At 41.6% G+C, this 27368-nt stretch overlaps 4 protein-coding genes across 8 annotated transcripts in view; all 4 read left to right on the top strand.

Annotated features, from left to right (window-relative positions):
- Positions 1 to 1146, top strand: part of osbp2a (oxysterol binding protein 2a) — a 12510-nt gene extending 11364 nt beyond the window's left edge. The window contains exon 15 of the mRNA XM_020606041.1: positions 456 to 1146. The gene's annotated coding sequence lies outside the window, so the exon portion shown is untranslated. The remainder of the gene's footprint in view (positions 1 to 455) is intronic.
- Positions 1147 to 3705: 2559 nt separating this feature from the next.
- slc35e4 (solute carrier family 35 member E4) lies at positions 3706 to 7632 on the top strand. 2 transcript variants are annotated; one of them, XM_020605965.1, is made up of 3 exons: positions 3706 to 3902; positions 4741 to 5354; positions 7044 to 7632. In XM_020605965.1, exons 2-3 carry the CDS (start codon positions 4760 to 4762, stop codon positions 7568 to 7570), a joined length of 1122 nt encoding a protein of 373 aa, XP_020461621.1. In that variant the 5' UTR covers positions 3706 to 3902; positions 4741 to 4759; the 3' UTR covers positions 7571 to 7632. The 2 variants fall into 2 exon arrangements, with proteins under 2 accessions (XP_020461621.1, XP_020461622.1); XM_020605966.1 differs by lacking the exon at positions 3706 to 3902 and adding an exon at positions 3923 to 4408.
- Positions 7633 to 7732: 100 nt separating this feature from the next.
- smtna (smoothelin a) lies at positions 7733 to 15214 on the top strand. Of its 2 annotated transcripts, XM_020605968.1 has the most exons (9): positions 7733 to 10959; positions 11163 to 11223; positions 11692 to 11785; positions 12088 to 12163; positions 12253 to 12381; positions 12509 to 12566; positions 13769 to 13889; positions 14005 to 14156; positions 14320 to 15214. In XM_020605968.1, exons 3-9 carry the CDS (start codon positions 11699 to 11701, stop codon positions 14465 to 14467), a joined length of 771 nt encoding a protein of 256 aa, XP_020461624.1. In that variant the 5' UTR covers positions 7733 to 10959; positions 11163 to 11223; positions 11692 to 11698; the 3' UTR covers positions 14468 to 15214. The 2 variants fall into 2 exon arrangements, with proteins under 2 accessions (XP_020461624.1, XP_020461623.1); XM_020605967.1 differs by lacking the exon at positions 11163 to 11223.
- An 893-nt stretch (positions 15215 to 16107) lies between these two features.
- On the top strand, positions 16108 to 23384 carry inpp5ja (inositol polyphosphate-5-phosphatase Ja). 3 transcript variants are annotated; one of them, XM_020605964.1, is made up of 13 exons: positions 16108 to 16195; positions 17201 to 17827; positions 18678 to 18785; positions 18953 to 19061; positions 19152 to 19268; positions 19677 to 19852; positions 20115 to 20226; positions 20409 to 20518; positions 20636 to 20846; positions 20954 to 21091; positions 21216 to 21281; positions 21704 to 21808; positions 22889 to 23384. In XM_020605964.1, the coding sequence occupies exons 2-13, from the start codon at positions 17205 to 17207 to the stop codon at positions 23357 to 23359; spliced, it is 2346 nt and encodes a 781-aa protein (XP_020461620.1). In that variant the 5' UTR covers positions 16108 to 16195; positions 17201 to 17204; the 3' UTR covers positions 23360 to 23384. The 3 variants fall into 3 exon arrangements, with proteins under 3 accessions (XP_020461620.1, XP_020461618.1, XP_020461619.1); XM_020605962.1 differs by lacking the exon at positions 16108 to 16195 and adding an exon at positions 16766 to 16888; XM_020605963.1 differs by lacking the exon at positions 16108 to 16195 and adding an exon at positions 16935 to 17076.
- Positions 23385 to 27368: the final 3984 nt, after the last annotated feature.

Genomic DNA, 27368 nt, shown 5'->3' with positions numbered 1-27368 from the left:
ATTGGTTTTTATTTAAAAACAACAGTTTCTCCACTGTGGCAAGTCTTAGGCGATTTCTTTTTCGCCATCAAACACCCACATTTTGAATGGAGCCTGTTGTTTATATCGCTGTCAAAACTCGCGGCAAAATCCGAACCACTTCCTGAATCAGTCACGTGGTACAGCCGGGCAGCGAGGCTTCGGACGTCATCATTTTCAGCTCCTCCCCTAAATGACGCAAGCCTCGATACGCTCATCCCGGAAACGCCCCCTCCCCTACTCGGCACACGCTTCGAAGCCTCGATACGGAACGTCACATCACTACGTAACAGTGTTAGTCTTACGTAGGTGCTAGCACCCCGCTAGCTAGTTAGCTGCACAGTTAGCATTAGCTCCTCTCCTCCACGCCGGAGGTCGTTACATCGGCATTTTGAATCAAGAATGGAGACTGATGATCTGTTGATCTGTGTCATCAGGACAAGACATCGAGGGTTATCAGCCAGTGTGGTTTGAAAAAAGGACAGATGACACAACAGGAGCAAGCACCTACATCTACAAGGGCGGCTACTGAGAGGCCAAAGAAAGACAGGACTGGAGCCAGTGTCCTGAGATCTTCTAAAACAAAATTTCCTCTTATGCTGTGTGTAGCAACAAATGTATGAGAGTACCTAGAGTTCTTATTTGTGTGTATGTGTGGTGCTGAAAGATCAACATATGTATTAGAGAAAACTTTGCCAAAGCACACTTGTTTCATTGGGTATGTGTGGAGATAACTCCAGGGCAAACGGTGCCACAGATGTTTTGGTACATGCACTGAATGTCTTGTTCTCCTCAAAGCTGGAACAGCATTGTTCCTCGTGCCGGGCTGAGGTACGAGGCTTTGAAAGGACTGTAAGAGGACAAGCCATTCTTCTCCACTAGGGGGCTTTTTCACAGCACAATCCCTCCCTCTTGAGGAGGTTTACAGTTCTGTTTCATGAAATTGCACAGTCTGTATCTTGAAGGATTCACAGTTGCTGTCAGTCTGAGTGACCTGCCATGAAAACAAAAGTAGATGTTAATCTCTTTGGATGCACAAGTGACTGAAAACACCATGCAGTTTTGTAGGTAACTTCTGCTTCTTCCTTGTTTCTGAATGAATTAAAGAGACACTCCACCGATTGCTGATTAATTGTTAAAGCCAATTTACTAGTAATGAAGAGTGCAATGCAACCTTTGAAGCAGTTGTATAATGTATTCACAGGCTCTGAAGGAGTTTTGTTGAGTCTGAGAAAATTACAGTACTAGGCAACATCACTTGGGTAATCTTGGCTTAAACTTGCACAGATTTGTAACAGGCAGCCTGTGTTACAAACTGGGCGTATGGGGGTTAAGGTTTTACCTGGCTGGCAGGGTCTAGCTAAAGATACTATTGAGGTGCATTATAGGAAATGTAGGATCCAGAATTTTTAGAGCTTGACCCACACTGTATGAAATCACACTAGGGACTAAAAGTCAGAATATATCTGCCTCTGGTGCATCTATTTTTGACAACTCCTTTTTAACTTTATTGAAGTGCAATAGCAAAATTCTGGCCTTCCACTTCTAATATCTTATTCATATTTTAGTTCCAGTGAAGTAAGAGTTGGATAAGCCTAGGGGAATTTCTTTAGCAAGTGATTATACTGGTGCATGATGATAATTTTTACCTTAATTATGTAATGAAGTAGTAAGTCCTTAGTAACCACTGCATCCCACCTCTGAGATTCTGGATCACAGAAATCTGACCGGCTATTTTTCTTTGAAGGGGACATACATGTATACTTCAGGGTAAATTTTATTTTTAGTTTTAATTTTACTGACAATATCAAGCTTTATGTAGCAACAAATTTGTTCCCCACTAGTTAAAACTGTAGAATTGGCCAGTTCTCTGAATGGTTTCTATCTTTTAAATTGTGTTGCTTTGTTTAGACATGTCAACACAACTGCACAGTCACTTGAGAAGAAGATATTCCCTGCTCTAAAAAGTGTTTTTGCAGCAGAAAACATGTTTTTGTTACAGTATTGCTGAATGCGAATCATGTAAAGAAATCCAGTTTATACACGAGTTAAAGGGCAGCAAAGGAGAGGATTAGCAATACACTTATTATTGTGTACACTGATGTATATTAGCAGTAAATATACATTCTATTTATAAACAATATTAACCTGTTTGTTTATAGTTTTCGGCTTATTGTGTATTATAATAAGGCATGATGCACATGCTCGACTGCCTGGATGCTTTTGGCCTGTAAATAGCAAGAAATAGAATCACCTCATTTAAAATCACTGTAAGAAACTAGTGTTTCACATTACTTGAGTTTTAATTTTACTGACAATATCAATAGTTAAAACTGTAGAATTGGCCAGTTCTCTGAATCAACACAACTGCTTCCAAAGCTCAGGACTCTAGAGGTTAAAGTATATATACATAATCACAAATTGAGTCAAGGTTGTACATAAGTTAATGAGATGCTAGAGAAATAAAACGATGAAGATGATACAATACAGTACCTAATATTAATGATGCAAATAACGTGTTGTTCAAATAACGCACATGCTCCTATGTGCATGTTTACCTGCAGGTAGTGATACACACTACATAGTCTTTTCCATTTCACCATACAGTATAGCTATGCATGGTTTTAGAGTGCTCTTGCACTACTGTAGTGGTGTCTTCATCTAGCTGAGTGTTTGTGGACATCACATGATGTGAACTCGATTGTGTGCTCAATAACCTCATACATTTTTACAGTTTATAGCTCAAATAAAAACATCAAGCTGTCACTGTGCTTTTGTTTACTGTCATCAACCAAATGTTGTTCAAAGCTTTTACTTCTCAGGGGACAGATAATACAGAACATGTCCAGAGAAACAGTGTGTCCTGTCACAGTGCCTCAAGGCTAACAATAAACATCTCTTGGGACTCTGGGGTGAGGTTGAATGTCAGCTGCTGTCTATAAAATAACAAATCAACACAAGCTTCTCATCTGACAATAAATTAAAGGCTCACAAAGTTAAAAATTCTGCTATAACCTAAAAGTCATTATTGTGTCATAGCCTTTCCCTATGAACTATATAACAACCTAATAACATATTTGTTTAAAAAAAAAGTTTACAAAAGTGCAGAACAATAAGAAAATACTGGATTTTAGACATGATATAAAGAATGAGACTGATTTCGATGAATCAGCTTTGCATTCACTGAACATTTTGGATTGTAATGGGAATTTTGCATGTAGAATAAAGGTGTCATTTAGACTGTGTAGTCCCTCTCCTGATGTTGAATTTAGGAAAAGGCAACACACCTGCATTTCTTAATACTTTGATGATTTATAGTGTACTTTCATTTTCACCTGCACTTACAGTAACTGACATGTTTCAATAATGGTTACCCTGAAATTGCATGATTAACAAAGCTCATCTCTTTCAGAAAAAGGGAAGTTGAGAGTTGAGTCTTGAAAATATTTACTCCTGTGTAAAGCAGTGTACAGAGGAGACCTAGACGGTGGTTTAGCATTGTCTCCCATTTGCTCGGTTTATTGTACTGTTACACAGTTTTAGCATCTTTTGTAGGTAATTATTTGCATTTCGCAGATTAAACTCTACGAGTGCTGCCTACTGTATGTTCCCTAACTCCTGAACACTCATGACGACAGGAAGGCAGCTCATCATCAAGTGACGACGCTCCGGGCTCCAACACTTCACATCCTGCACAGAGGAGAGGTTGCATTCAGTTGGCACCATGCACTGAATGAGCGGCCCATAAATGAGTGGCACTGCCTTTTAAAGAAACCATCCAATGACAACGAGGTGCCTCCGCTTCGGCTTGGCTGACAGCACGGTAACCGGCTGACGGAGATTTCGGGATGCTGCCAGTGTTACGGTACTCGTCGAGGAGCAAGGTAAAGATTATGATATTGTGATATTGTGTTAAAATGGGACAGTGCGCAGTAGCCGTGTAGCTAATGTTCACATGACGAATGAAAGCTATGGCGGTTTGTTTGGTAACCTAACGTTAGCTAACCTCTCCAAAGTCACAGAGATGGTCGCTAGCTAACGTTAGCATGACAGACCCTCGGCTGCCGGGTGTCAAGTGACAGCCCGGCCATAGCCGCGGTCACTCACCTTGCCCTTTTCTCTTGTGTCACTGGTTACAGCTGTTTCACACAAGATGCGATTAATTCAAAAGAGCTCAACATCACGAAGGAAACGGTAAACGCAGAGTTAACTCGACTTTCGTCGTGAGCAGCGAATTCTTGTTTGTGAACAACAGAGCGAGTTGTCAGGGTTTCCCTCCGCCCCTGTGCCGGGAAAAGGAATTACGGCCAGGGAATTGAGTAAGCTGCTATTCAAAGCCAGCATGAGGAGAAACCGGCGTATCTTCTGTAAACTTCCGCTGCCCTCTCTGGTATATACACACACACCTTAGTTACAGGCTCCACACTGAGTCGTGGCGTACTGGTTTGCAGCCCGCCTCATGTGGGTTGTTCTGCATATGTCATGTTGCTGCTCAGGGTGCGTTGAACAACCAGCCTGTCATGCAAAACAGAAACACGTGTCTGTAGATGGTGCTGAAAACGCAGGATTACTCACCAACAAAGACTGGCAAACACCGCAGAGGAGACAGGCGGCTGCGTCGCAGGCGGTTTTCGCAGTTTCTAACTTTAAAGTAGCCCGTTTGAACTCGTGCTTTTCATTTGGAGATGAGAACTACGGATTCAACATGTGTTTTCCTTACAGAGAGGACAATGACAAGAACATGATCAGCGCCGATGGCTTCTCAAAATGCGAGGCGACTCTGCGAGAGAGCGGCAGGAGGAGGAGGCCACCAGCAGAGATGCTCCATCTGCTGTCAGCGGTCGTTATTTGGCTGGTGACGGGCACCACCATCTCCAGCCTCAACAAATGGATATTTGCAGTGTATAACTTCAGGTATCCTCTGCTGCTGTCAGCACTACACATGCTGACAGGCATAGTGGTGGCCTATGGGCTGATCAAACTACGGGTGATCTGCCACAGAGGGGTCGGAGAGCAGGACCTGACCCCCAATGCCAAATGTAAGGTGTTCCTGTTGAGTCTAACATTCTGTGCCAGTATCGCCTTTGGAAACATGGGGCTGAACTGTGTCCAGCTGTCATTTGCACAAATGATCTATACCACCACCCCACTCTTTACTCTGGCCATCTCCACGTTGATCCTGGGCAAGCAGCATCACATCCTCAAATACACAGCCATGATGCCCATCTGTCTGGGAGCCTCCTTCAGCATCATGGGAGAAGTCCAGTTTGATCAGATCGGCTGCTTCTTTGTGTTCGCAGCGACCATGCTGAGGGGTGTCAAGTCCATTCAGCAGAGTGAGTACCACTATGCCACCTGAGTGTTCTCTGTCCTGTTGATATTAACACTTGGTTTGGGTGTGGGATCGATGTACAGTATATAGAAAGTAAACTCTGAGTTATTTTGTCATTTTTAATGGAAATTTCAGCTCATGCCAGTGACACCAGTGTGTATATTGTGTTTCCACTCTGTGGCCCTGGAACTTTTTACTGGTTTGGTGATTCACTCCTCAGTCCGCATCACACCCACACATTAAGGTGAAACATAACAGTGGCATATTTTCTGGTTCCCTTTGAAACAAAACACATGTAAACGTGTTGGAATGGGCAGGCTTGATCCTGATCTCTTGTGACTCGTGGTTTCTTGATGGACCGGGATGTTCAGAAAGGCCGAACTTTGTGGAAGTAACAGATGCAGTTTACAATCGTTTTCTCATAAGCAAATAGATTACATGGACTATTTTCAGACTTTCTCCTATTTGCCTCCATGCTTTAACACAGCTGGGAAGGGATTCCTGTTGTGAATTCATGTCACATTGCTGTAATGTTTCTTCACTACAATGTACCCAGTATACTCACTTATCTAACGTTCTCCACTCTGAGAAGCATTTATTTACCAACTTTGTGTCTGTGTACAGGACATTAGTCTGTAACATCATTAGTCTCCTTAACAGTGTATTTGTCAGAGAAGACAAAGGAAAGAAAAGAGTTTCTAAAACTATACTATGGCCCTGTCTTTAGTTTATGTAACACAAAAGCAGATATTCAGTTTGTTCACGGATCTGTAATGCTACATACGCTTTACCTGCAGGAGCAGAGGGGCATCTTGTGGCAAGTTCCAGACAAAACATTGCTTATGTGTTTACAAAGTTGCCAGGAAGGAACATGTAAATGCTGCTTTTTGCATTTGTAGCTGAGTTTGTAAACACAGTCCAAGCAAAAGGAAGTTGCTGCACATTACTTTTTATTTTTAATCATGACTAAAACTTCATGTCCAGGCTCAGGTGCCAAACTAGCTGGATGGTGTGTCAAGTTTCAACACGCTGTTTTCATGCTCTCTCGCTTGTTGCTGTTGTACCAGTTTCCCTGTGCCCATGTTTTTGTTTAAAGGCCCATAGTCAAAGCCTCAGCCCCTATGAATGACATTATGAAGTGTTTACAGTGTGGGAACGGTGTTACAGCTGCTTTAGCTCTTGATAAAACACAGGAGTGTCAGAGATGGGTTTTGTTCCTGTATGTCCAGACTTCAGGGCACATTATGCAAACTCTGCAGACGTGTTTTGCATAATCCCCTTCCATTCCGCTGCTATCACATGAACGGTGAGCACAAGATTGTGTTCCTGCTCAAAATGACTATAAAAACAGGAACGCCCTCTTCAGCTCTCCACTAAAACACACTGTGTTTCTCAAAGTATTTTTTGGCAAGAAATGGTAGTTGCTGAATCAGATTTATAACTTGTAATAACATGGTGTTAAAAGGTGCATCCCTTTTGTGGCAGATATTTTTGTTTAAGTAGGAAATGCAGACAAATGAGGTTTGTTTTTGACCCAGCTGATTTCATGTTCTCTTACTGTTGTTGCTACAGCTTTCCTAATACGTTGACTGTTGAAATTTGACTTGTTTGTTTAAAGCTCTCCAAGCAAAGCCCCCATTTTTGACAGTGAATGTCACTAAACACAATGTCGTGTTTGTTTGTGTTTACATAGGCATCTTACTTCAGGAGGAGAAGATCAACTCTGTGTTCCTGCTCTATCTGATGTCCATTCCTAGCTTCTGCATCTTGGCTGTGGCCGCTCTGGCCTTAGAGAACTGGGCCATGCTGGAGTCGCCGCTGCATTACGACCGCCGCCTGTGGGTCTTCATCTTGCTCAGCTGCCTGGGCTCAGTCATGTACAACCTGGCCAGCTGCTGCGTCATCACGCTCACCTCAGCTGTCACTCTGCACATCCTGGGCAACCTGAGCATGGTGGGAAACCTGCTGCTGTCTCAGCTGCTTTTCGGCAGCGAACTCTCAGCCCTCAGCTGCACCGGCGCAGTGTTGACGTTGTCTGGAATGCTCATCTATCAGAACTCAGAGTTCATCGTCAGCTACCTGGATGCACGCAGGGCCAAAGCTAAACGGTCCAGGCAGGTGGACTTTCACCCTCCATGCGGTCAGGACTTGGACAAAGCTAGTGCACCTGAACCAAGATATCATCAGCAGAGAACTGATGAGAGAGACAAAATAGACTGAAGTGGGAGGATGAAGGAGAGAATAAAATGTTGAAGGTCAAAATAATAAAAACCCAGGCTGGAGTTCTGTACTGTGTGTGTCATTAAGCGGTCAAGAGCAGCAGAGGGAGTCTGACCGTATTAGGCTCATTGTCACTCATAATGTGACATTGTTTTATTTATTTTATTGTTATTTTTAACTTTCTCATTGTGCCATTTTGTTTCTCCTCTGGTCACAGAAGACTGGAGTCTACAGAGAGGAAGAGAGTGCCTGTCTAAATTCTCTCCTTGATCTGTAAATCACTCATACATAGCCTATAGCAGTATATGCATGCATGAGCACACTGAACTGTTTGGTACCTGATGAGGTATTCACACTGTCACTCATACTGCTCCACTGTGAAGATGTTCTCATTTACAGAGGGCTGTAATGTTTCAGGTGGCTGTCGTGGATATTGTCGGCTGCAGACAAGATCGTGTAACATTGAGAAGGGTGAGGCTTAGCGAGCACTCTGCCTCAAATCTTAAAGGGCACAATTTGTATTACATATATTGTATATTAATAGTACTGTTACCTGACATCCACCTGGCCCTGTCCTGGTGAGGCACCGGGTGGGTTGGCAGCTCTTTTTTTTGTTGGTTTGTGAAGTGGGAAGCTTGCTAAGTAAGGACACTGCAGTTGTTGCGAGGGCTAAAAGTCTTAGTCTTGCGGACAAAGCCAACATTTCTGTGCAATGAGATGCGTCTTGTCCTCTACTGAAGCACATTTTAATAAGAGGCCGGAGTTCTGTTTTCTTGGTTTGGCTTCCCACATAAGGTCTAGATTTTTGTCTCCCAACTGCTTGAAAAGATGGTCTCTCTGTGGAATTAGGCCAATTATTTCCAACTTTTACAACAGTGCGCTCACTCTGTACCTTGATAATTAGGTTCACAGGTTCTCTAAGGAGTGTCACTCAACTTTAGCTGTCTTGTCCCTGTGGAAAAGATGAGGAAAAAGAATACTGAGCTTTCCTCTGAGGTTGCGTCTAACCAGTCTGTTAATTAATAATTTTTCCTTTTTGTGGATGATATTTTTATAGCCATCCTTTGGTGGACGGTGTTATATTTTGTCTCATTATATGATTGCATTTTCTTTTGTGGCAACATATTTTATTCCCTGTTTAATACTTATGTGGAAAAAATATTTATTTTTGAATGACCATAGCAGCCACTGGCTTTGTAATGCTGTAGATGTGTGTCCTCAGGTGTCCTGCACATGTGTCGATGGTGTATGTCTCTTTTATAGGTCTGGTGTACAGAGCAGAACACTGCAAGCCGCTGCTCCTCCTCAAAAGTTTCTGAAATGATCTGGGATGTCTGTCAGACTCCCTCCTGTGGGTGTGGTATGCCCTTTGTTTACATTGAAAGGCTTTTTAATCACACTATACACATACAGTTTGATCTCTCACACAGTGACCCAACAAACAAAGCCATACATCAAGGTTTCCAGAAGCATCTTCTGCATATTTTGCCATAAGAGTAATAGCAGGTAAGATTGTGTATTTAATATTTCCTCAATATTTCAAGCGCACCATTCATACATTTGTATTGTCCTGAATAATAGATGCTTCTAATAAAGCAACAAGATAATTGAAAATAGTGCAATATGGATACCAGCAGTTTGAAAATGGCTTTGTTTGTCATTAAATCTGATCATTTAAGAGTTTTTACATAATTGAATAGTTAAACGGGACGTATTATGCCCTTGTGTTCGTTGATGATTAATTATTGGCCAGAGCTCAAGCAGCTTTTTATCAGCTAAAGTAAAACTGCGGCATGTGAATTATGACTTTTATTGCTCGGTAGACTAATTTGATCACAGAGATAACAGAGATACATTTTCTTGTGTTGAGCTACGAGCAGAGCAGCTTCTTCACTCTTATTTTAGTTTTATACTCTGAGTTAATCTCTCACCGCCTCGTGTCAATTGGGCAGGTGTGGCTGCTTGTTGTCTTGGATGTCGTGCCGATTAAACTTTGAAAATTTAGCAACAGTTAAACAAAGATGCAGCCTTCAAAGCCTCTGGCTCCTGTGCACATACTGGTTTTGGTTGTTTGCAAAGCTACTTTGATGCAACTAGTTAATTTATTTTTATGCATTTTATAGTTATATATGGCTGGTTTAAACTACTGTATAATGGTTTAAGATTAAAATGTTTGCCTACTGCCTTATTTGGGCATCCTGTGACAAGAAAGACGTAATTTGAGTTGTAATTTTTTAAAATGTATACGCTGAATGCCAGCAGCAGCTGTAAGTGCTTCTGTTTAGGAGCAAAAATATGGGCAATTCATATACACATGATCTGCAAATACTTGAATAAAAATAAAGTGACTGGGACAATGAACAGTAACCAAAGCAGACACCTCGTCACTGAGTCAGAGTTGTTGCCCACATCACACCTACTGCACGTCCTATTTATATTCTACAGTTTATTGAAGTTTGGTTGGATACGAACCCTCTTGATTTTTATGATAATTTTATGCCTACGTCTGTTACGTGAACACAGTTTTCTTTGTCCCTGTTTTTTATTAGGCCTATTTTTATTGTGTTAAAACATGTTAATAGTAACGTATGCTTTTCCTGCCATGACAAGTGAAATGTCTGCTGTGGAAAAGGCCTGTTGAAGCTCATTTTACTATCATATCATTGTGTTGTTTTTATGAAGCATTTATGAGTGTTCACCATTTGGTGGAGCAATTTGTCTGCATTTTGATTTAGATCCATCTATAGATCTGCTTTAACTGTTGGACACTAGTCACAGCTTGAGCTGAAAAAAGGTTTAAAATAGATTTGTTTTCTTCCAGATTTGTGTGTGCATGCGTGCGTGCGTGCCTGCACTACTCCCTCTTAGAGACTCCTCTCCTTCTGTAAACAGAGTTCACTGGTCAGACTTTTGCCTGAATAAGGCAGTGCTCCTCACTTTTTGTCTTGTTAACTCCTTCACCTCCCACTACACAGTTTGTCTGCAGCTCTCTCCAGATTAATTGTACCCAAGTGAAATTTGTAGTTTAAAAGGTAGAGTTTGGTTGAGGGAATGCCCCAAAAAGTTTATCCTGACATCATCCATCCAGGACACAATGACATGAGGAAGTCTCTCCTGGGAATGACAGAAACAGCTGGATAAGGACCTGGTGGGTTTCTCCCGCCTCCTCCTCCTCCTTCCTCTCTTGGGTAGTTCATGTAAGCAAGCTCTGCTCTCTTTCCAAACATGGATCTTTATAAAGCGCTGCTGTGAGAGGTGTGATGTCAGGGCTGAGCTCTCACAACTCTGAAGTTTAAACGAGGGTTGAGGAGAGGAGAGCCCTGGACCTTAAGAAGAAGAAGAAGTTCAACGACTGCAACAAGACGTGCAAGATTACATCCTGAAAACAGGTGAGTGACCCCACACCTCAGGAGCCAACAATCCGTGATCTGAGTTCCTATTTTCACATTTTATTCCTTTGTTTTTCAAATGTTGTGTTATTGAGGTTTGCGTCAGCTCATTTTCGCCTGTGTCTGAGCACACACAGTTTTACGCTGGTTTTTTTTTCCACCACATTACTACATTTGTATGTGTTTTTGCCTGTTCTGTGCAGCAGTTGTACAAAGGAGCAGGGCTATACTATTTAAGAGTTGTCACTGAAACCCCAAGTGTAGGTATGAGTGCTTTCTTCACTTATGGTCTTGTGAAATATTCACAGGGCAGCACGGTGGCACAGTGGTTAGCGCCGTTGCCTCACAGCGCAAAGGTTCCAGGTTCGGGCCCCACCTAGGACCTTTCTGTGTGGAGTTTGCATGTTCTCCCCGTGCTTGCGTGGGTTCTCTCCGGGTACTCCGGCTTCCTCCCACAGTCCAAAGACATGCAGCTAGGTTGATTGGTGTCTCTAAATTGCCCATAGGAGTGCATGTGCGTGTGTGTGGTTGTTTGTCTATGTGTTGGCCCTGCGATGGATTGGCGATCTGTCCAGGGTGTACCCCGCCTTCGCCCGATTGCCGGCCGGGATTGGCTCCGGCCCCCCCCGTGACCCCGCTCAGGGATTAAGCGGTAGAAAATGAATGAATGAATGAAATATTCACATAAAATATATAGAGTTGTGTGTTGTCAATATCCAACCATATTTACAGCTCAGACATGGGGTCAAAAGCTGATGGCGGATCTGCATCTTTGAGCAGTGAAGAACTGGCTGCTATTGAGGATGAAGAGGTTCTCAACAAGATGGTGAGCCCATGAATGTTCCCTTACCCCTTATGTGAGGGGAAAATAATGCAAAGAGTCTTTTATGAGCTAAACAGGAATTAATAGCTTGTACTAAGAGACTGTTTTACTTTCTTACAGATATTCCTAGATGTAAAATTTAAAATACATTAATACAGCAGAACAGTTTATTTACATGTGAATGGGATGGGAAGAACCCCCCCCCCCAAATTAAAGAAAATTTCTATACCATATTAGAACTTAATGTGAGCATGTTTTGCCACTGTAAAATGTTACTGTTTTTAACCTGCGCTTTCTGTTTTTAGCTGGACAGTGCAGTAGATTTTGAAGAGAGACGAATGATTCGTTCTGCGTTAAGAAACCTACTTAAGAAAAAGAGAGGTGGAAAAGCGTGAACGTAATAATACTTCCCTTTCTCCTGCGATGCTTTGCTTTCTTTGTAACTTCTCAACCGTCTGTCCGTCCATCAGACAAACGGGAGCAGGAACGAGGGTCGAGGCAGCAGGACTTGAGACAGCAGGGCCTGAGCAAAGGAGGAACAACAGGCGGAGCTGTAAGCACAGGCAGAGCATCTATGTACCAGCAGCCATCAATAAACAGTGAGTGTGATGCTTTCTTTGTAATTTCTCAACCGTCTGTCCGTCCATCAGACAAAGACATGAGCACATTCCATTTTCTGTTTTAGTGTTTTATTTCATTTCTTGGATCTTCTCTGCATCTTGTTAGAACCCACAGGACGGTCCTCTCTGTCAGCCGCCACTCCCTTCAACAGGACAGCAGCCAGGTGAGTCACATTTTAGCACAGGTGAACACAGAATTTACCCAAATGTTAAAAGATTAAACATTCCTTTAATCCCAGACACCCAAAATTTGTTTCTTTTTGTAATTATATGGCATGTCTATTAAAATGTTGTTTTTTTTTAAACTTACTGTGCTGTGGCCGAAACCACCAAATGGTACACACTGTTTGTTAACCAACTGGTAAATGTTAATTTGTAAAAGACACTCATTCAGACATGACCTACTATTTCTCTGATGTCTTTTAATGGGAGTTCAACAGTGTCTTCCTGTACGCAGTGGCGGAAGAAGTACTCAAAGAAGTAATCAAATTGTTTACTTAAGTAAACGTATCAATACCACATCATGTAAATACTCTGTTACATGGAAAAGCCTTGCATTCAAACTGTTACTTAAGTAAAAGTATATAAAATATTTGCATCAAAATATACTTAAAGTACCAAAAGGAAAAGGTACTCACAATGCAGAATGCACATTTCCCATTAATGTATATCGTATTATTAGATTATAATTGAGGTATTATTGTGTTGGTCACATTTAACGCTTCAGCAGGTAAAGGTGAAGCTGATCTTAACTACTTTATATACTTATAATTTGAAGTACTTTACATACTGCTAGATAGCTTGTGGAATTCCCACAGAGGATTAATAAAGTATAATGATTTTACTGTAACTAGTAACTAAAGTTATTTAAAAATGTGGTGGAGTAAAAAGTATCAAATTTGCCTCTAAAATGTAATGAAGTCAAAGTATGAAGTAGCAGAAAATGAAAATACTCAAGTACAGATGCCCTAAAATAGTACTTTAATAGAGCACTTGAGTAAATATAGATAATTACTTTCCACCTTTGGTTGTACATACTGTGCACCTTATCTAAGTAGAACATTAGTCCAGAATCTTTAACTGGTCACAATATAATTAATTAGCACAAACAGAAACTATGCAGCATGAAAAAGGAAATGCCATGCACTCATAATGCAATACAGAGCATACAGAGATGCCCTAAAATTGTACTTAAGTACAGTACTTGAGTAAATGTACTTAGTTACTTTCCACCTCTGCTTGTACGTATAGTGATCCCATCCTCCAAACAGAAAACACAAAGGTTCCTTGTGCATAACATCAGCCAAGTTAAAAGATGAGGTAACTTTCTGTACATCTAGTGTGTATCTTTATTTCATCTCCTCAGTAAGGCCAGTCCTGCTGTAACTTCAGCCCCGATATGTCCTCCTAGTGCTACAGCACCCAGTACTAAAAATGTCAAACAGATGCTTCTGGACTGGTGCAGGGCCAAAACAGAGCCATATGAGGTAAACATGCCCTGACTCTGTTTGTCTGTGAATTATTTCCCTGTGGAGCCATACATAGCTCTGACCCTTATGTCACATTGTCCAACACTACTGGTTCCTCTCTGGTATGAAACAGGGGGTGGACATCCATAACTTCTCCTCAAGTTGGAAAGACGGCATAGCCTTCTGTGCCTTGGTCCACCGGTTCTTCCCTGATGCGTTTGAGTACTCCATCCTCAACCCGAACAAGCCCAGGGACAACTTCCAGCTGGCTTTCAGCACTGCAGAGTGAGCTCCCACTCCTTATACAGTATGAGGATGCAGATGTGTGTTGTTAGCTCTACAAGTAAAGTGCCCCTAAGAACAAAGTGACTTTATAGTTTTGATAACATATCTTTTGAGCCATTGTTTGTCAGAAGTTATTTTCAGTGACACCCATCTCCATTTGCAGGAGGCTGGCAGGCTGCCCCCCTCTTCTGGACGCTGATGATTTAATTCAGATGGATGAGCCCGACTGGAAGTGTGTGTACACGTACATTCAGGAGTTCTACCGCTGCCTGGTGGAGAAAGGCCTGGTCAAAACCAAAAAGCAACCCTAGACGCTAGCTTTCATGACCAGCTGTGATTTCAGTCTTGGCCAGGTGTGTTGGACACGCGAGGAATTTGTCTCTGGTACAGCTGCTCTCAATGCATATGTACATGGCCTTATGTAAGAGAGCAGTGTAACCAATATAAGGCTGAGAACAGTAGTAAAGAAGTAATGTGCAATCAAGCAGAGGAATGTGCCTTAGGCATAAAAGTAAAGTACTTTTTGTGTTTTGTTTGAAACTTTTTGAGCACATTATGAAAGGTTTAGATTTGCTGTGTGTATGTGGCATGCATACAGTTAAAGAGGCACTTCATCAATGATCCACTAATATTACATGTGAATGTTACACATATTCTTATAATGACACTTTTCTATTCCATATGTTTTATACTGTGTCTCTGGGGGGACCTTTTTTTTACTGTAACTGTCTGAAAACTATCCTATGATGTCATTAGGAGTATTTCATCTTAGGCTACTACCTGGGTTACTAACACTGGGCATGGACTTTAAAATACACGAGGCATTTACTAGGAGGGAGGGTCAATTGGAGATTTGTAAGATGCCGAGTTTTGGGACTTTTATCTTGACCTCTGCTCTTATTATGTGTCTATTGTGAGACCCCCACTTTATTTGTTGGAATACTTCTGCAATTCTGTCTTTTTTCACTTACTGAAATCATATCACCTAATTTATTTATCTTAAAAAGGTAACCGCACTAAAGCTACTTTCAATAAAAACAATCAGGCTATCTTAAAAATTTTTACTGTGTCACTCAGCTTTGCAATGGGCTATAAACAGTGGTAATTCTGAAAATTGTGTTACTGTAATCATATATTGCATTGTAGTGTTTTTAATATGCCCCTTATCCTTTATAGGCTGCAAACCAGAATTAGTACCAGCATTAGGAAAGTCTCATCTTAATGATGCAACACCACAAACGTGGGGCTTCAAAAATGATGGTCATGGCATTTTTGACACAGTCTCAACGAAAATGTAACTTAATAATTCAAAAGCTTTAAACGTTATTATAATTGCTGAGTTTTTTGTGCTGCAGTCCCCAAAGCGCTCTGTGCAGTGCTATAAAGATGGACGTTCAAAAGACAGGATGACTAACTGCAGTTTAATTATTGGCATGCTGATCAATTCTCTGTGTCAGTGACGCACTAATGTCAGATTAATGCACGATGGGGCAGATGTTCAATTATTTCTGGCCGGCTGCACTTTGCCTTCCTTTTTCTGCCCACCCCCCAGGTGCTCTCATACACTGTTTACCCAGAGTGCACAGAGAGAGAGAGAGAGAGGGAGAGCACGGGGGGGAGCGCCACCGTGAGCGCGCGTGATAGGTCTGTGTACGGCCGGTGTGCAGGAGGTGCAGGCGCGATGCTGACCGAAAAGTGCACAGTTGCTCTGGCAAACTGCGCTGCGCTATAGACAGTAATAATAAGTAGGATGAGGTCTAATCAGCTGTTGTATTGTAGTACAGCCATCAAAATGCAAGAGTCCGGACACATAACGCGTGACCGCCTCTTGCCCTGACAGCCCGGCGACGCGGTCTGCACTGTGACGGAGACGTCCACTGTCCCCGGTACCGCATCTGTCCTGCAGACTGACTGGATCGTTGTTTCTCCGGACCACAGCTTGGTATCGCCTGCATGTAGGACCGATGCTCTTCTCCTTTGGGAATTAGTGAGATCACCTTTTCCGTTCACCTTGAAAATAAAAACAACACGTATGAAAGGTAAGACAGATGTTTTCACCAGGAACGTAAGGCACTACAGCCGTGGCAGCTGTGTTTCTCTCGATTCTTTAAAGGTAAAAATGCGCTTTGTGGTGGTGTTCATGAGTTCAGGCGTGCACCTTTTTAGATAATGGTGCTGTCATTCAGACTCGAAGGCTCATGAAAGATTGTCACCTGATAATGTGTTTAAAGTTGCATTTTCACTTTTAAAGTGAATGTAATACAAATCTGCCTGGTCACCATTATTTAAAACTCTGTTTTGCAGGTTATAACTGTGGTCACATGAATTTCTCAGGTACAAAGAGATCCTGTTTGCATATAGGCCTAATGAATACTTAAAAGGGGTGTTTGATTTCTCTGTGGGAGGTCAGATAAACAAAATGGTGGGAGGCTCCTGTCCTATCATGTCAAGCATCCTCTACCTTGTGACCTACAGCATCTATTGACATCATATGATGTGCTTCATTGTCTGCAGCTGTGTCTTATCTCATACATCCCTTCACCCTGACCTGTAAATTTCTTAAGCAAAGGAAAGAGGTCAAATAGTAGTTGGACAGAGAGCAGAAAAGCACTTTACATCTCATACCAATCATCATTAACAGCTGTCTGTCACTTTCCTCTGCCCTGTAAAAGGGTCAGAGGCTAATTAATGTTGCTGAGCAACAACAATGTAAACCAGGACACAAGTCCAAAGTTAGTTCCTCAGCCCAGTTGTCTATTCATTATAATATAATCAGTGGAGCCTGAGGGGAAGGATGTGATCAGGTCCTCAAAACTATGGGATGCATTCTCTTAACTGTGCTCACTACATCCATATCCTTTGCCCTGTCACCTTGCGATGGAGTCACTGTGACTTAAGTTCAAGTCGGGTTCATGACATGGTGGAGTGCAAAGAACACAGAAGTCACTTGTGTCATTTTATACTCACTGTCTTCTTTTATTAAATCTCACCAACACTTGTAAGAATCTGTTTTGTGTTGTGTGATAATTATCCACCTGTTGTAGGTTGATGGATCACATGCAGCAGAATCAAATCAGCAGTGACACTTGTGGGCCCAAAATGCAATCTGGACCCTGTGTGTTGGTTGGAGCCAGTCCAGGTTTACTTTCACAACTTCCAATCCAGGAGCCTGCTCTCATCAGCCCGTCTGAGTCCTTCAGCAGACAGTCTGGACTAAACCGTGTCCAAACTGTAGTTGTACCTGCAAAAATGACAGACCAGATGCAACCAGGGCAGACAAAGACTGGGACCACTCCAGCAATGCTGGCAAGCATAAGTCGGCCAAGACCGACTTCTCTTGGAGCTAAACCTGCACCAAAGCCGACCAGAATCTCTGTGGACCCCTCCAAGGAAACATCAGGACCTCCGAGTACCAACATCCTGCCACACTGGCCAACAGAGTCCTCCTTTCCCCTTCCCAGTCCTCAGAGTCCCCACAGCCCTCAGTCTTACACCAGCCAGCCTTACCTGAGTCCTACTCTCAGCCTGTCCCCACTCAGTCCGAAACTGTCTCCCAGCTTCAGCCCCAAACCCAGTCTCAGTCCTCAGCCACATATCACCTCCTCACCTGGGAACTCAGCACAGAGCCAAGTGCAGCCGGAGAAGCCAGGAAAAGAGAACAATGACTTCAGGTGAGATCACTCACCCTTTTATTAAAATATTACTTGGCTTCTGTCATTTCCACCGGGGTTTGAAATGGTTCTTTTCTTCACCATGGTGAATGTTGTTCCCTGTTATGTCTGGAGAACCTGTGCTGCAGTCAGTGGCTGTATGAAAGTGGATGTGTGCCAGACCACAGCACATGAATCAAAGCCACAAATTTCACTAAGAGCCTTCTGAGCCTGGTGGAGGGACACAGCCACATTGTGTTGGCAGTATTCCTAGAGGCACACTTCTGTTGTGTTCCTTCTTCATTAACAATAACTGCTTATGAAAGCTCATTTTTAAATTTGTAGAACAAATGCCAAATATTTGTTTTGATTATCTTACTTTTCTTTCTCTAATATGAAAGTAAACTGAATATCTGAGTTTTTAACTGTTGACCAAGACATCATCTGGGACTGTGGGAAAGTGTGATGGACATTTTTCACAATTTTCTCAATTTCTTTTTACTTAAAATGATTTTAAAAATTATTGAGAAAGTGGATGGACAGATTTCTAATAAAAATATTTGTTAGTTGCAGCACTAATTAGTTGTTTCTCTAATGAAATAGTGAGGCTGGTAGTTCAGTTTCGAAGGACAGACAGTCTGTCTTTCTCTCTCTTAGTACTAACCCATGCATGCACACACACACAATATTTAGTCATCACTGAAGTACAAAGAGATGCTTAATTGTACTTATCCTTTTTTTTATCTACAGAAACACTAATGAAAGCTATTTATCTGAGGTTTACAGCACTGATTGTCCTCTTTCCTTCTACAGAATGCACAGTGGTACTTAAACTTAACGCAGGATTTCCACTGTTTCTATCTTTTGAAAGGGTGTACATTGTCACATGGAACGTGGGATCAGCTGTTCCACCGGATGACATCACCTCTTTGTTTGGACCAAATGTTTCAGATGGGAGCGCTGACATGTTCATCATTGGGTAAGCAAATAGTTGTACCAGGCTCAGCAGTGAGTGCCAGAGAGACAGCCGTGAGTGCCCACTCAATCATCTGCGTTCATTTTGATTCGTTCCCTCCTGTTACCTACCACTGTTCTTTTTGTTCTCGTGTTGTCACTTATTAATCTCTACTTTCTGCCACCCTCCAGACTCCAGGAGGTCAACTCCATGATAAACAAGAGGCTGAAGGATGCTCTGTTCTCAGACCAGTGGAGTGATCTTTGCATGGACACACTCAGTCCCTTTGGATATGTTTTGGTCAGTGAGGGGTTAACACTCACTGTGCCTTCTGTGGCACCATAACCTCTAGTTTACTTCACTGATGTATCATTTCTATCTACTGTTTAGGTGGCATCCCAGCGAATGCAGGGAGTATTGCTGCTGGTTTTCTCTAAATTCTGCCATCTTCCATTCCTAAGAGGCGTGCAGACACAGAGTACACGCACAGGACTGGGGGGATGCTGGGTACGTGCTATGCATTGAACAGTGTTCTTCCAAGATTTATTAAGTTGCAAAATCTATGGTGGGCTTGTGTCAGGGGCACTGAAAGATGTGCATGCATTCACTCCTGCCAGCAGGCGTGTGCATGTGTAGGTGTATATGTCAGTGTGTGACCTTCCCATGCCTGTTGATGTCAGCACCACCCCTGGCTGCTGCTGGTGCATTCTCCTTCTCTTTGAGGTCAGTGCAGCAGCAGGCTGTCTGGCTTTCTGGGTTTGACTCAGTGGTAGAAAAAAAGACACCATGACCTCGTTCTTCAACATAAATCAGGATGATATATGACAGGGTTTTACTACATTTCATTCTAAAGATGCTATGTACTGTATAAGGAATCCATGTCCCACTGAATCCTGTCTTTCCACTCACTCTAAGGGGAACAAAGGGGGTGTCAGCGCGAGGATGACAGTGTTCGGCCACCCTGTGTGTTTTCTCAACTGTCACCTGCCTGCTCACATGAGGAACCTGGAGCAGAGGATGGAAGACTTTGAAAGTATTTTGCAGCAGCAGCAGTTTGAAGGAGGCACTGCCACTGGTGTACTGGACCACGAGTAGGTGGCATCATTTTTACTTTGTTAGTCAAAATAATCCAGCAGTCAGAATTTAAGAACAAATGACATGCACATATTTATAAAAACAATTTTTTTTATTTACACCTAACTGTTTTAGATTAGCCTGAGCTATAAAATGCAACAATTGCTCACTAATAATAAATTAAGCTGAATTTTCTCATTATTGCCTCTTATGACTACTAAATAATATCCTTCCTTTTTAGAAAAAACTTTCTGAATCATATTTTTTTTCTGTCCTCAGTGTCATGTTTTGGTTTGGGGATTTAAATTTCCGTATTGAAGACTATGACATCCATGTGGTGAAATGTTCCATCGACAGCAATAAGCTGCCTCTTCTGTGGGAGCGGGATCAGGTGATGCATTTTCATCGTTTTAACAAAGGCAGATGGATTTTTCTGGAAAGCTTTCTACCACCTGTTTCTCTCTTGAACCACTATCAAACGAGAGTGGTGTAGAACCAAGTGAATAAACATCACCTTCTGTCAGACTGAATGAAAATTAGATCTGCGCTGTTTATGCTGTGTGTATTCTACAGCTCAACATGGCTAAAAATACAGAGTCCATCCTGGAAGGCTTCATGGAGGGACCGCTCAAATTCCCACCTACTTATAAGTTTGATGTGGGCACAAATACATATGACACTAGGTTTGTTCAATCACCTCCAACACAAACCTTTCTCTAATAGATTTTATTTATATATTTTATTAAAGCAAAGCTCAGGCTACTACGGCCTTCCGTTTCTTTTGTTTTAATTTCTATCAGTGCTAAGAAGAGGAAACCTGCCTGGACTGATCGTATCCTCTGGCATCTCCGTCGCACCGGTTCCCCAGTTCCTTCCCACAATGCAGCACTGCAGCGGGGTTTGACCTCTTGGTTGGGTGGGGCAACTAAAGTGACACAGCACGTCTACCGAAGTCACATGGGTTTCACAATCAGTGACCACAAGCCTGTTTCGGCTCTGTTTTCACTGCACGTGAGATATTTTACGCATATCCTTGATCACACTGCAGTTAATCGCCCACTGTATAGATGATTGCTTCTTTTATTTCTCTCTCTATGACTTATGCTCTATTCATATAGTTCCCATTCAAGGTGGATATGCCTCTGGTGGAGCTACAGGTAAACAAGGAGTGGTGTAAAGTCTCAGATGCTACAGTCAGATTTACTGTTGCATCAGCTTATCAGCGCAGCTCATGGGACTGGGTGGCAATATATAAGGTAACTTGCTTTACCATATTCATTCCTACAAGGATGTTTGTTTAGGATGAGCACAAAATAAATTCTTGCAATTTGACCCCAGCGTCAGTATTTACAAGTATGGCCATCATGTCTCTCTGCACAGGTTGGATTCAGACATCACAAAGATTACCAGGCACATGTGTGGGCCAAGGGAGAGCATGCAACACAGGTGTGTCAGATACCAAAAATCATAAGTTAGGGTCGCACTCAGTAGCAAGAAAACACGTTACTCAGTAAGAAGACAGAACGTTCCAGCCTTCATCAGTGTCACAGCCTCACATTACACACAGGTGAAACCTCTTGAGTTAATTAGTTTCCACCTCAGGTGCAGGCTAATTAACTCACCTCAGTTGCAAACTAATTAACTCAAGGCGTTTCACCTCTGTGTAATGTTTATAGAAACAATTTGTACTGTGATAGAAGAAGGTGACAATAACACTGTGACACTGATGAGAACTCGATGGCTGAAAACATTGTCTTCTTGCAGAATAAAGTGATTTCTTGCCATTGAATGCAACTCTAATTTATGATTATTGGATAATACTAGCTGACTGTCACAGCTGAACTCGGTTTGTTTTCTTCTCTCTTCAGGTGACATTTTCAGAGGAAGATTTGCCAAGAGATGACTGTGAATACATCCTAGGCTACTACAGCAATAATATGAACAGCATTGTTGGATTGTCATCACTCATTCAGGTAACAAAAGTCAAAGACAAAAAGGTGCAGTCTTACTCCTTTTTAAGCTAATGGATATACACTACATGATCAAATCTAGGCAAACATTACCCAAACATTAGAACATCTCATTTTAAAACCAACTTCTCAGTCACATTCTTGCACACCAAACTGGGAAAATTGGATTTTTATGGATCTGGTTTCTGAATGGGTAGCCTTCCACAAAATGGCCACGAAGCTGGAAGCTCACCATTGTATAAAATATCACTGTATAATATGCTGTATAATAGGATTTCCCCTAATCAATGGTGCAGAGTGACCAAGTACATTTCTTAGATGCTGTACTTAAGCTGTACCCACTCGTGGTCCAGTACACCAGTGGCAGTGCCTCCTTCAAACTGCTGCTGCTGCAAAATACTTTCAAAGTCTTCCATCCTCTGCTCCAGGTTCCTCATGTGAGCAGGCAGGTGACAGCTGATAACTGTACCTGAAGCTGAAATGATCACGATCACCTGAAATGGTCAATTAATTGACTAGTCCATGGACAGGAAATAAGTTAGCAACTATTTTGATAATCCATTAACTGTTCATCAATCATTTTAAAAGCATTCTCTGATTCCAGCTCCTACATTTTAAATACCTTCTGTATTTATTTGTCTTCTATGATAGTAAACTGAGAAAATAATTGCCAGATTATTTGATAATAAATTAGCTGCAGCCCTATTGTGATGCATTGCTTTAGGTTTAACTGCCCAAAAGTATATAGTAGTTCAGATTAGTTCCACCTGCTCCAAACTGCATCAGTCATCATCAAGTAGTTCAGATTAGTTCCACCTGCTCCGAACTGCATCAGTCATCATCAATAATAAAAAAAGAGTGCTTTTGATGGTATAAAGCACATTTTGCTAATAATACTTATGTACATTTACTTTGGATGTTGGACTCTTGCTTGTAATGGAGTAGTTCTACACTGTGGTTTTGATTTTCTAAGTAAAGGCTATGGAGAGACGTGTCCACATACTTTTGGTCATATACTGAAGTTTTCTTTTTAGCAGTTTCACTCACCTAGTTATTTCCTCTTGAATCCCCCTTCCACAACAGATCAAGATACCGGTCCACAGCCCTACTATACATCATTCAGACAGCTCCGATTTCAGCTCAGAGGATGACAGCACTCTTGTCCTATTGTCTCAGAACTCCCGCAGTCCAAGCCCTAAAACGGGCAAACACCACCATCGCCACAGGCGTAGTCGCAGCCCTGCTGTTCCTGCTCTTTCCTCCAACCCCTTGCCCACCCTGCAGGGTCTCAGCCTCTGTCCTCGCTCCAAAGAAGGCCGCACACGAAGCCGTTCGCCATGCCCTGCTGCTAAGAAGGAGCGGCTGGTGTCCCCTGACGTTGTGTTGTCTTCCGCCATCAACCCCCTCAGTCCCCGTAGCCCCATGTCTCCAGGTAGTGGGGTGACTGCACCTGAGGCCCTGATTGCTGCCATCTTAGGTGAACACAGACCAGCTCAGGTCAGCCCCACAGGGGTGAAGCGGATAGGGAAGGCAGGAGAAACAGACACTGCATAGAAATAAATATCAGTAGCTAAAAGCAGGTACTGTTTGACGAGAATGATTGCAATATCCGTGCATTCAGAGTATGATGCCACACTATTGCTGCGCTCTAGAAGCAGCACTTTTACTAACTCCTAACATATTCCTCATTGTAGCCCTGCAGTTCTCTGTTTCTGAATCTATCATCATCTCATACACTGTGCGAATCTTGGAATCAAAAATGAGTCCAGACTCCTGTTGACAAGTGCTTTTATTTACTCAAACTATATCATACATATTGAATGTGAAACCAAATTCTGAGAAACCCTGTGCTGGATATGACCTGATATTACTGAGAGAAATATATGTAAACATTCTTATATTAAAATAAGAACTGAGGACCAGAAGTAGGCCTACTGATTGTATCGTACAGTAGTTCTTAATCAGACAGTTTGTGTAGGCTAGTATGTGGTAAGACACATAATAATTGTGAGGAACATGCATTTTGGATTAGATAACAGATTAAAATTTGAACCGCATAGTTCTTGGTTGTTATTACTAAAATGATTTTAATGTATCTGAAAACAGAAATAAAGTAATTTACCACCTCAGCCAATATGAAACGTACATGTAACCATGTGACTTCAGTGGTAATCCCAAATCAATGTGCTTATTCTTAGTAGCTTTGTGAATACAGCACCTGGTCTATCTATGGAGCTCAGTGAGTGATGTTAAGGCTCGTGATCATTTTGTATCAAGGAAAAGCAGCAAGAGTATGCAAATAAAACAAGAACAAACTAAAAAGTAAATTCTTTATTGGACAAACATTAAACTTGATTTGTGACTATTTAGTCATGTTTTCATTTTTAGTAATTTTGCTTCTCTAAGTCGCTTTTTGTCTTTTTGTGGTTACACAAGTGATGGCTGTGGTCAGAGGCATTATGTTTTTGGGTTGTCCATCTGTCTGTTGCTTGTAAATGTGATGTCTCAGGAGCACCTTGAGGGAATTTCTTCAAAATTGGCACAAATATCCACTTGGACTCAAGGATGAATTGATTAGATTTTGGTGATCAAGGGTCAAGGTCAGTGACCTCACTTCTGTCCCATATCCATGAATTTGACTAGTTAATGGAGGCATACAACTGCAAAGGGGTAATTCTAGTTTTTGTCTTTTACTTGTTTTTGTCTATGATGTTGTTTTGAACATCCTTGTGATAATTCTGCATCTCTTTGTGGCTGTTTTTGTCTGTGCTTCTCTACTAAAACCTTTTCTTGGACTGCCATTTCTTTTAAGTCTCTTTATTCTTCTGAAAACAATTCCCAGTCTAGAAGGACAGTTTAAATTATCTACACTCAGTGTTGGAAAGTAATTAAGTACATTTACTCAAGTACTGTACTTAAGTACATTTTTGAGATGTCTGTCCTTTACCTGAATATTTTCAGCTAATGTTGCAATAGCAAATCCATTTGTAATGAAAAAAGACCACACTACAGAGAACGAGGTCAACTGAGTCGACTCGCATCATAAAAAGGCAAGGCTTTTCTCCTTTCCCTTCTCAGTGTGTGAAGGAGTCCAAGCTTTAAAGTTATTGGTAGTTTGGACAGTTGTTGAGTCTCTTTAAGTCTTAGCTGGAAAAGTGGCTGAGGTACTCGTGAGAAGTGCAGGTACCTAGAGAAATAAGGAAGAGTCAAGGCAAATATAGGCTAGATCATGGACCTCTACTGCGATGGAGTTGTGTGCCATGGTTGGCCAGTTTCCAAAACCAGACAAGGATCCCTCTGACTTTGTGAATCAGCTGACATGGTATACCATTATAATCCTAATAACAAGCATACTGTACAATTGATGCTGACATGTTTAAGGGGTGGATTTGGTGAAGTAGAGCCAGCTGTGACTATCACAGTACAAGATAAGGATGAACAGAATAGACCTAGTGACTACATTGTGCCCTTAAGATGGGAATAGTGGAGAAAGACAAAGAAGTCAGCACACCTCTCACTTCCACTGATCTGTATTTGAGCATTACATTTTTAAACTAACCTACATTTCTTGTCCTCGGTGAACACATCTAGTTTCAGATGAATAGATCTTTTTCTCTTCTCTTTCTAAATAGACTACACTTTGTTCCACAGCACCCATTTGAAAGCACCAGTGAAGGAGAATAAAGCCATTGGGAGGGAAAGTTGGAGAGGCATATGGCTCTAATATTTGATAAATTAGAGAAAAGTACATTGCAACTTTTCAACCAGGAAAAAAAAACTGTGTACAAAGCTGTTTTCTGTCCTGCCAGAGAAAGTGATGTAGGACACTGCGACCCAGAAGTTGATGTGTTCCGCTGTCTGTGAGGATGAAGACGACGCTGTACCTGATGCTCATTGACAATGCCTCTGCACCACAAGTTGTTGATCTCTTCACAGACATCAGGTATCCACTTCTGTACACGTCATTAAAGCTTTATTTTCTTTGTACTTATGATTGAGTGACGACTCTTTTTTTTTTTTTTAAATCTTGACTCAGATACCCAACCTTAGGAAACTGAAATTGGAGAAAACAACCTAGTGATGCAGATGGGACCATAACTGATCCATTGGACATGAAGAGGCTGGCCATAGACATCTGTACCAACCTGTTTGGTCCTCAGAGTTGAGACTGACTTGATGACATCTTGAATGGACTGTATCAGCAGAGGGATGCTTAGTCAGCTTTACCTGAGTCCTCCACCGCTTTGGATGAGATGACTGCAGCAACTGAACTGCAACCTTTCTGCTGGAGTGTTTTTTTGTTTTTCTTTTTTAGCTGTCACTGTTTCTTGACTAGGTGAATTTTGGAACTTTACCACAGAGATGCACAAGGGCTGGGTCATTATTCCATAATTAAATGGTGGAAGTACCTGGGTAGGCTTAGTGGCTACATTAATGAGCAATTCTCCATACACATGAAGTTGTGCTTTATAGTGTAAGCCTATCTTGATAATCGTAGTTGTGCTGTTTTCAAAATCATCACCACCCAGATTTTAATAACTTTATTTTAAATTTAAATCATTTCATTTATATAAAATTTCTGAGTTGTCTCGCTCTGCCAATTTTCAAGAGGGAGACTCGTGCTTCAATTAGTGTTTACAATCATTTGCATATTTTTTAGCATTGCAATTCTGAAGTGTTATGGAAATATTAAAAGTGCTAAATGCTTTAGAGGTGACTTTTTTTCTCTCTCCAGCTACAACACCTTTATCGGTGGCCTTAGTAATAAACCTATTAAAGTTATACATTTATGATGATTTCACCAGATGTTAGGGCTGAAGTGCATACAATTGTACAGGCGTACCTAATAAAATGGCCAGCCCGTGTACATCGTATGTAATGGTCTGTGTTAACATTGGACTATTAGTTCTGCATTTAATGAATAGCCTATAACATATCTGATGCTCTTGTCAAACAGTCCAAATAGTGTTTGTTCTTATAAACATTTAACAAACAAGTGAACCTGAGACAGGAAGGCAAAATGTGGAGAAAGATGTGCAGTGACCTCTATAGAGACAGGTGTGTCACCACCAGATATCCATTTCACAATACAATTTCAAAGTAATTGGAGAATTGATATATTTTGTGGCTTTATGAGTTACGAATTATGATTGGTTTCTTAAATCTATGATTTGTTGATAGACAAATGGGCTACTTGACAGATAGTTGACTGTCGCCAATTGTCAGCTGGGATTGGCACAAGCCCCCCGAGACCCTATTCAAGAATAAACCGTATAGATAATGGATGGGTGGATGGATGGATTGGTATACTGTATCTCTACCTTTTTACCTTTATCCGTAGTTGTTGTATTGGCAGCAGGCAGTAGAATAGTGAGCTAATCAATAAACATTCAAGAAAAAAAAAGTGTGATATGAAGGTCCTGTACCCCAGTAGAGCTTTATGTCTAGCAGCGCCCCTAATACTAATATTTTTGTATTTGTACTTGAGTAACAAGACGTTTTGCATGATTTTAAACTCAGTACACCCATTCGCATCACGTGGTCTGTGTTCACTAACACCATT

The sequence above is a fragment of the Monopterus albus genome, unplaced genomic scaffold (genome assembly GCF_001952655.1).
Source record: "Monopterus albus unplaced genomic scaffold, M_albus_1.0 scaffold75.1, whole genome shotgun sequence".
NCBI classification, from domain to species: domain Eukaryota; kingdom Metazoa; phylum Chordata; class Actinopteri; order Synbranchiformes; family Synbranchidae; genus Monopterus; species Monopterus albus.
This window is presented reverse-complemented; position numbering and strand designations above follow the sequence as displayed.

What these genes read in the sequence shown, in the direction of transcription:
- smtna (XM_020605967.1), top strand. Translation starts at nt 11,699, where the DNA reads ATGGGGTCAAAAGCTGATGGCGGATCTGCATCTTTGAGCAGTGAAGAA. An exon ending in AAGAGGTTCTCAACAAGATG is followed by an intron (nt 11,786 to 12,087) that starts GTGAGCCCATGA and finishes TTCTGTTTTTAG; the next exon opens with CTGGACAGTGCAGTAGATTT. An exon ending in CCAGCAGCCATCAATAAACA is followed by an intron (nt 12,382 to 12,508) that starts GTGAGTGTGATG and finishes GCATCTTGTTAG; the next exon opens with AACCCACAGGACGGTCCTCT.
- slc35e4 (XM_020605965.1), top strand. Translation starts at nt 4,760, where the DNA reads ATGATCAGCGCCGATGGCTTCTCAAAATGCGAGGCGACTCTGCGAGAG. An exon ending in TGTCAAGTCCATTCAGCAGA is followed by an intron (nt 5,355 to 7,043) that starts GTGAGTACCACT and finishes GTGTTTACATAG; the next exon opens with GCATCTTACTTCAGGAGGAG.
- inpp5ja (XM_020605962.1), top strand. Translation starts at nt 16,845, where the DNA reads ATGTTGCTGAGCAACAACAATGTAAACCAGGACACAAGTCCAAA. An exon ending in AACCAGGACACAAGTCCAAA is followed by an intron (nt 16,889 to 17,200) that starts GTTAGTTCCTCA and finishes CACCTGTTGTAG; the next exon opens with GTTGATGGATCACATGCAGC. An exon ending in CAGGACTGGGGGGATGCTGG is followed by an intron (nt 19,269 to 19,676) that starts GTACGTGCTATG and finishes ACTCACTCTAAG; the next exon opens with GGGAACAAAGGGGGTGTCAG.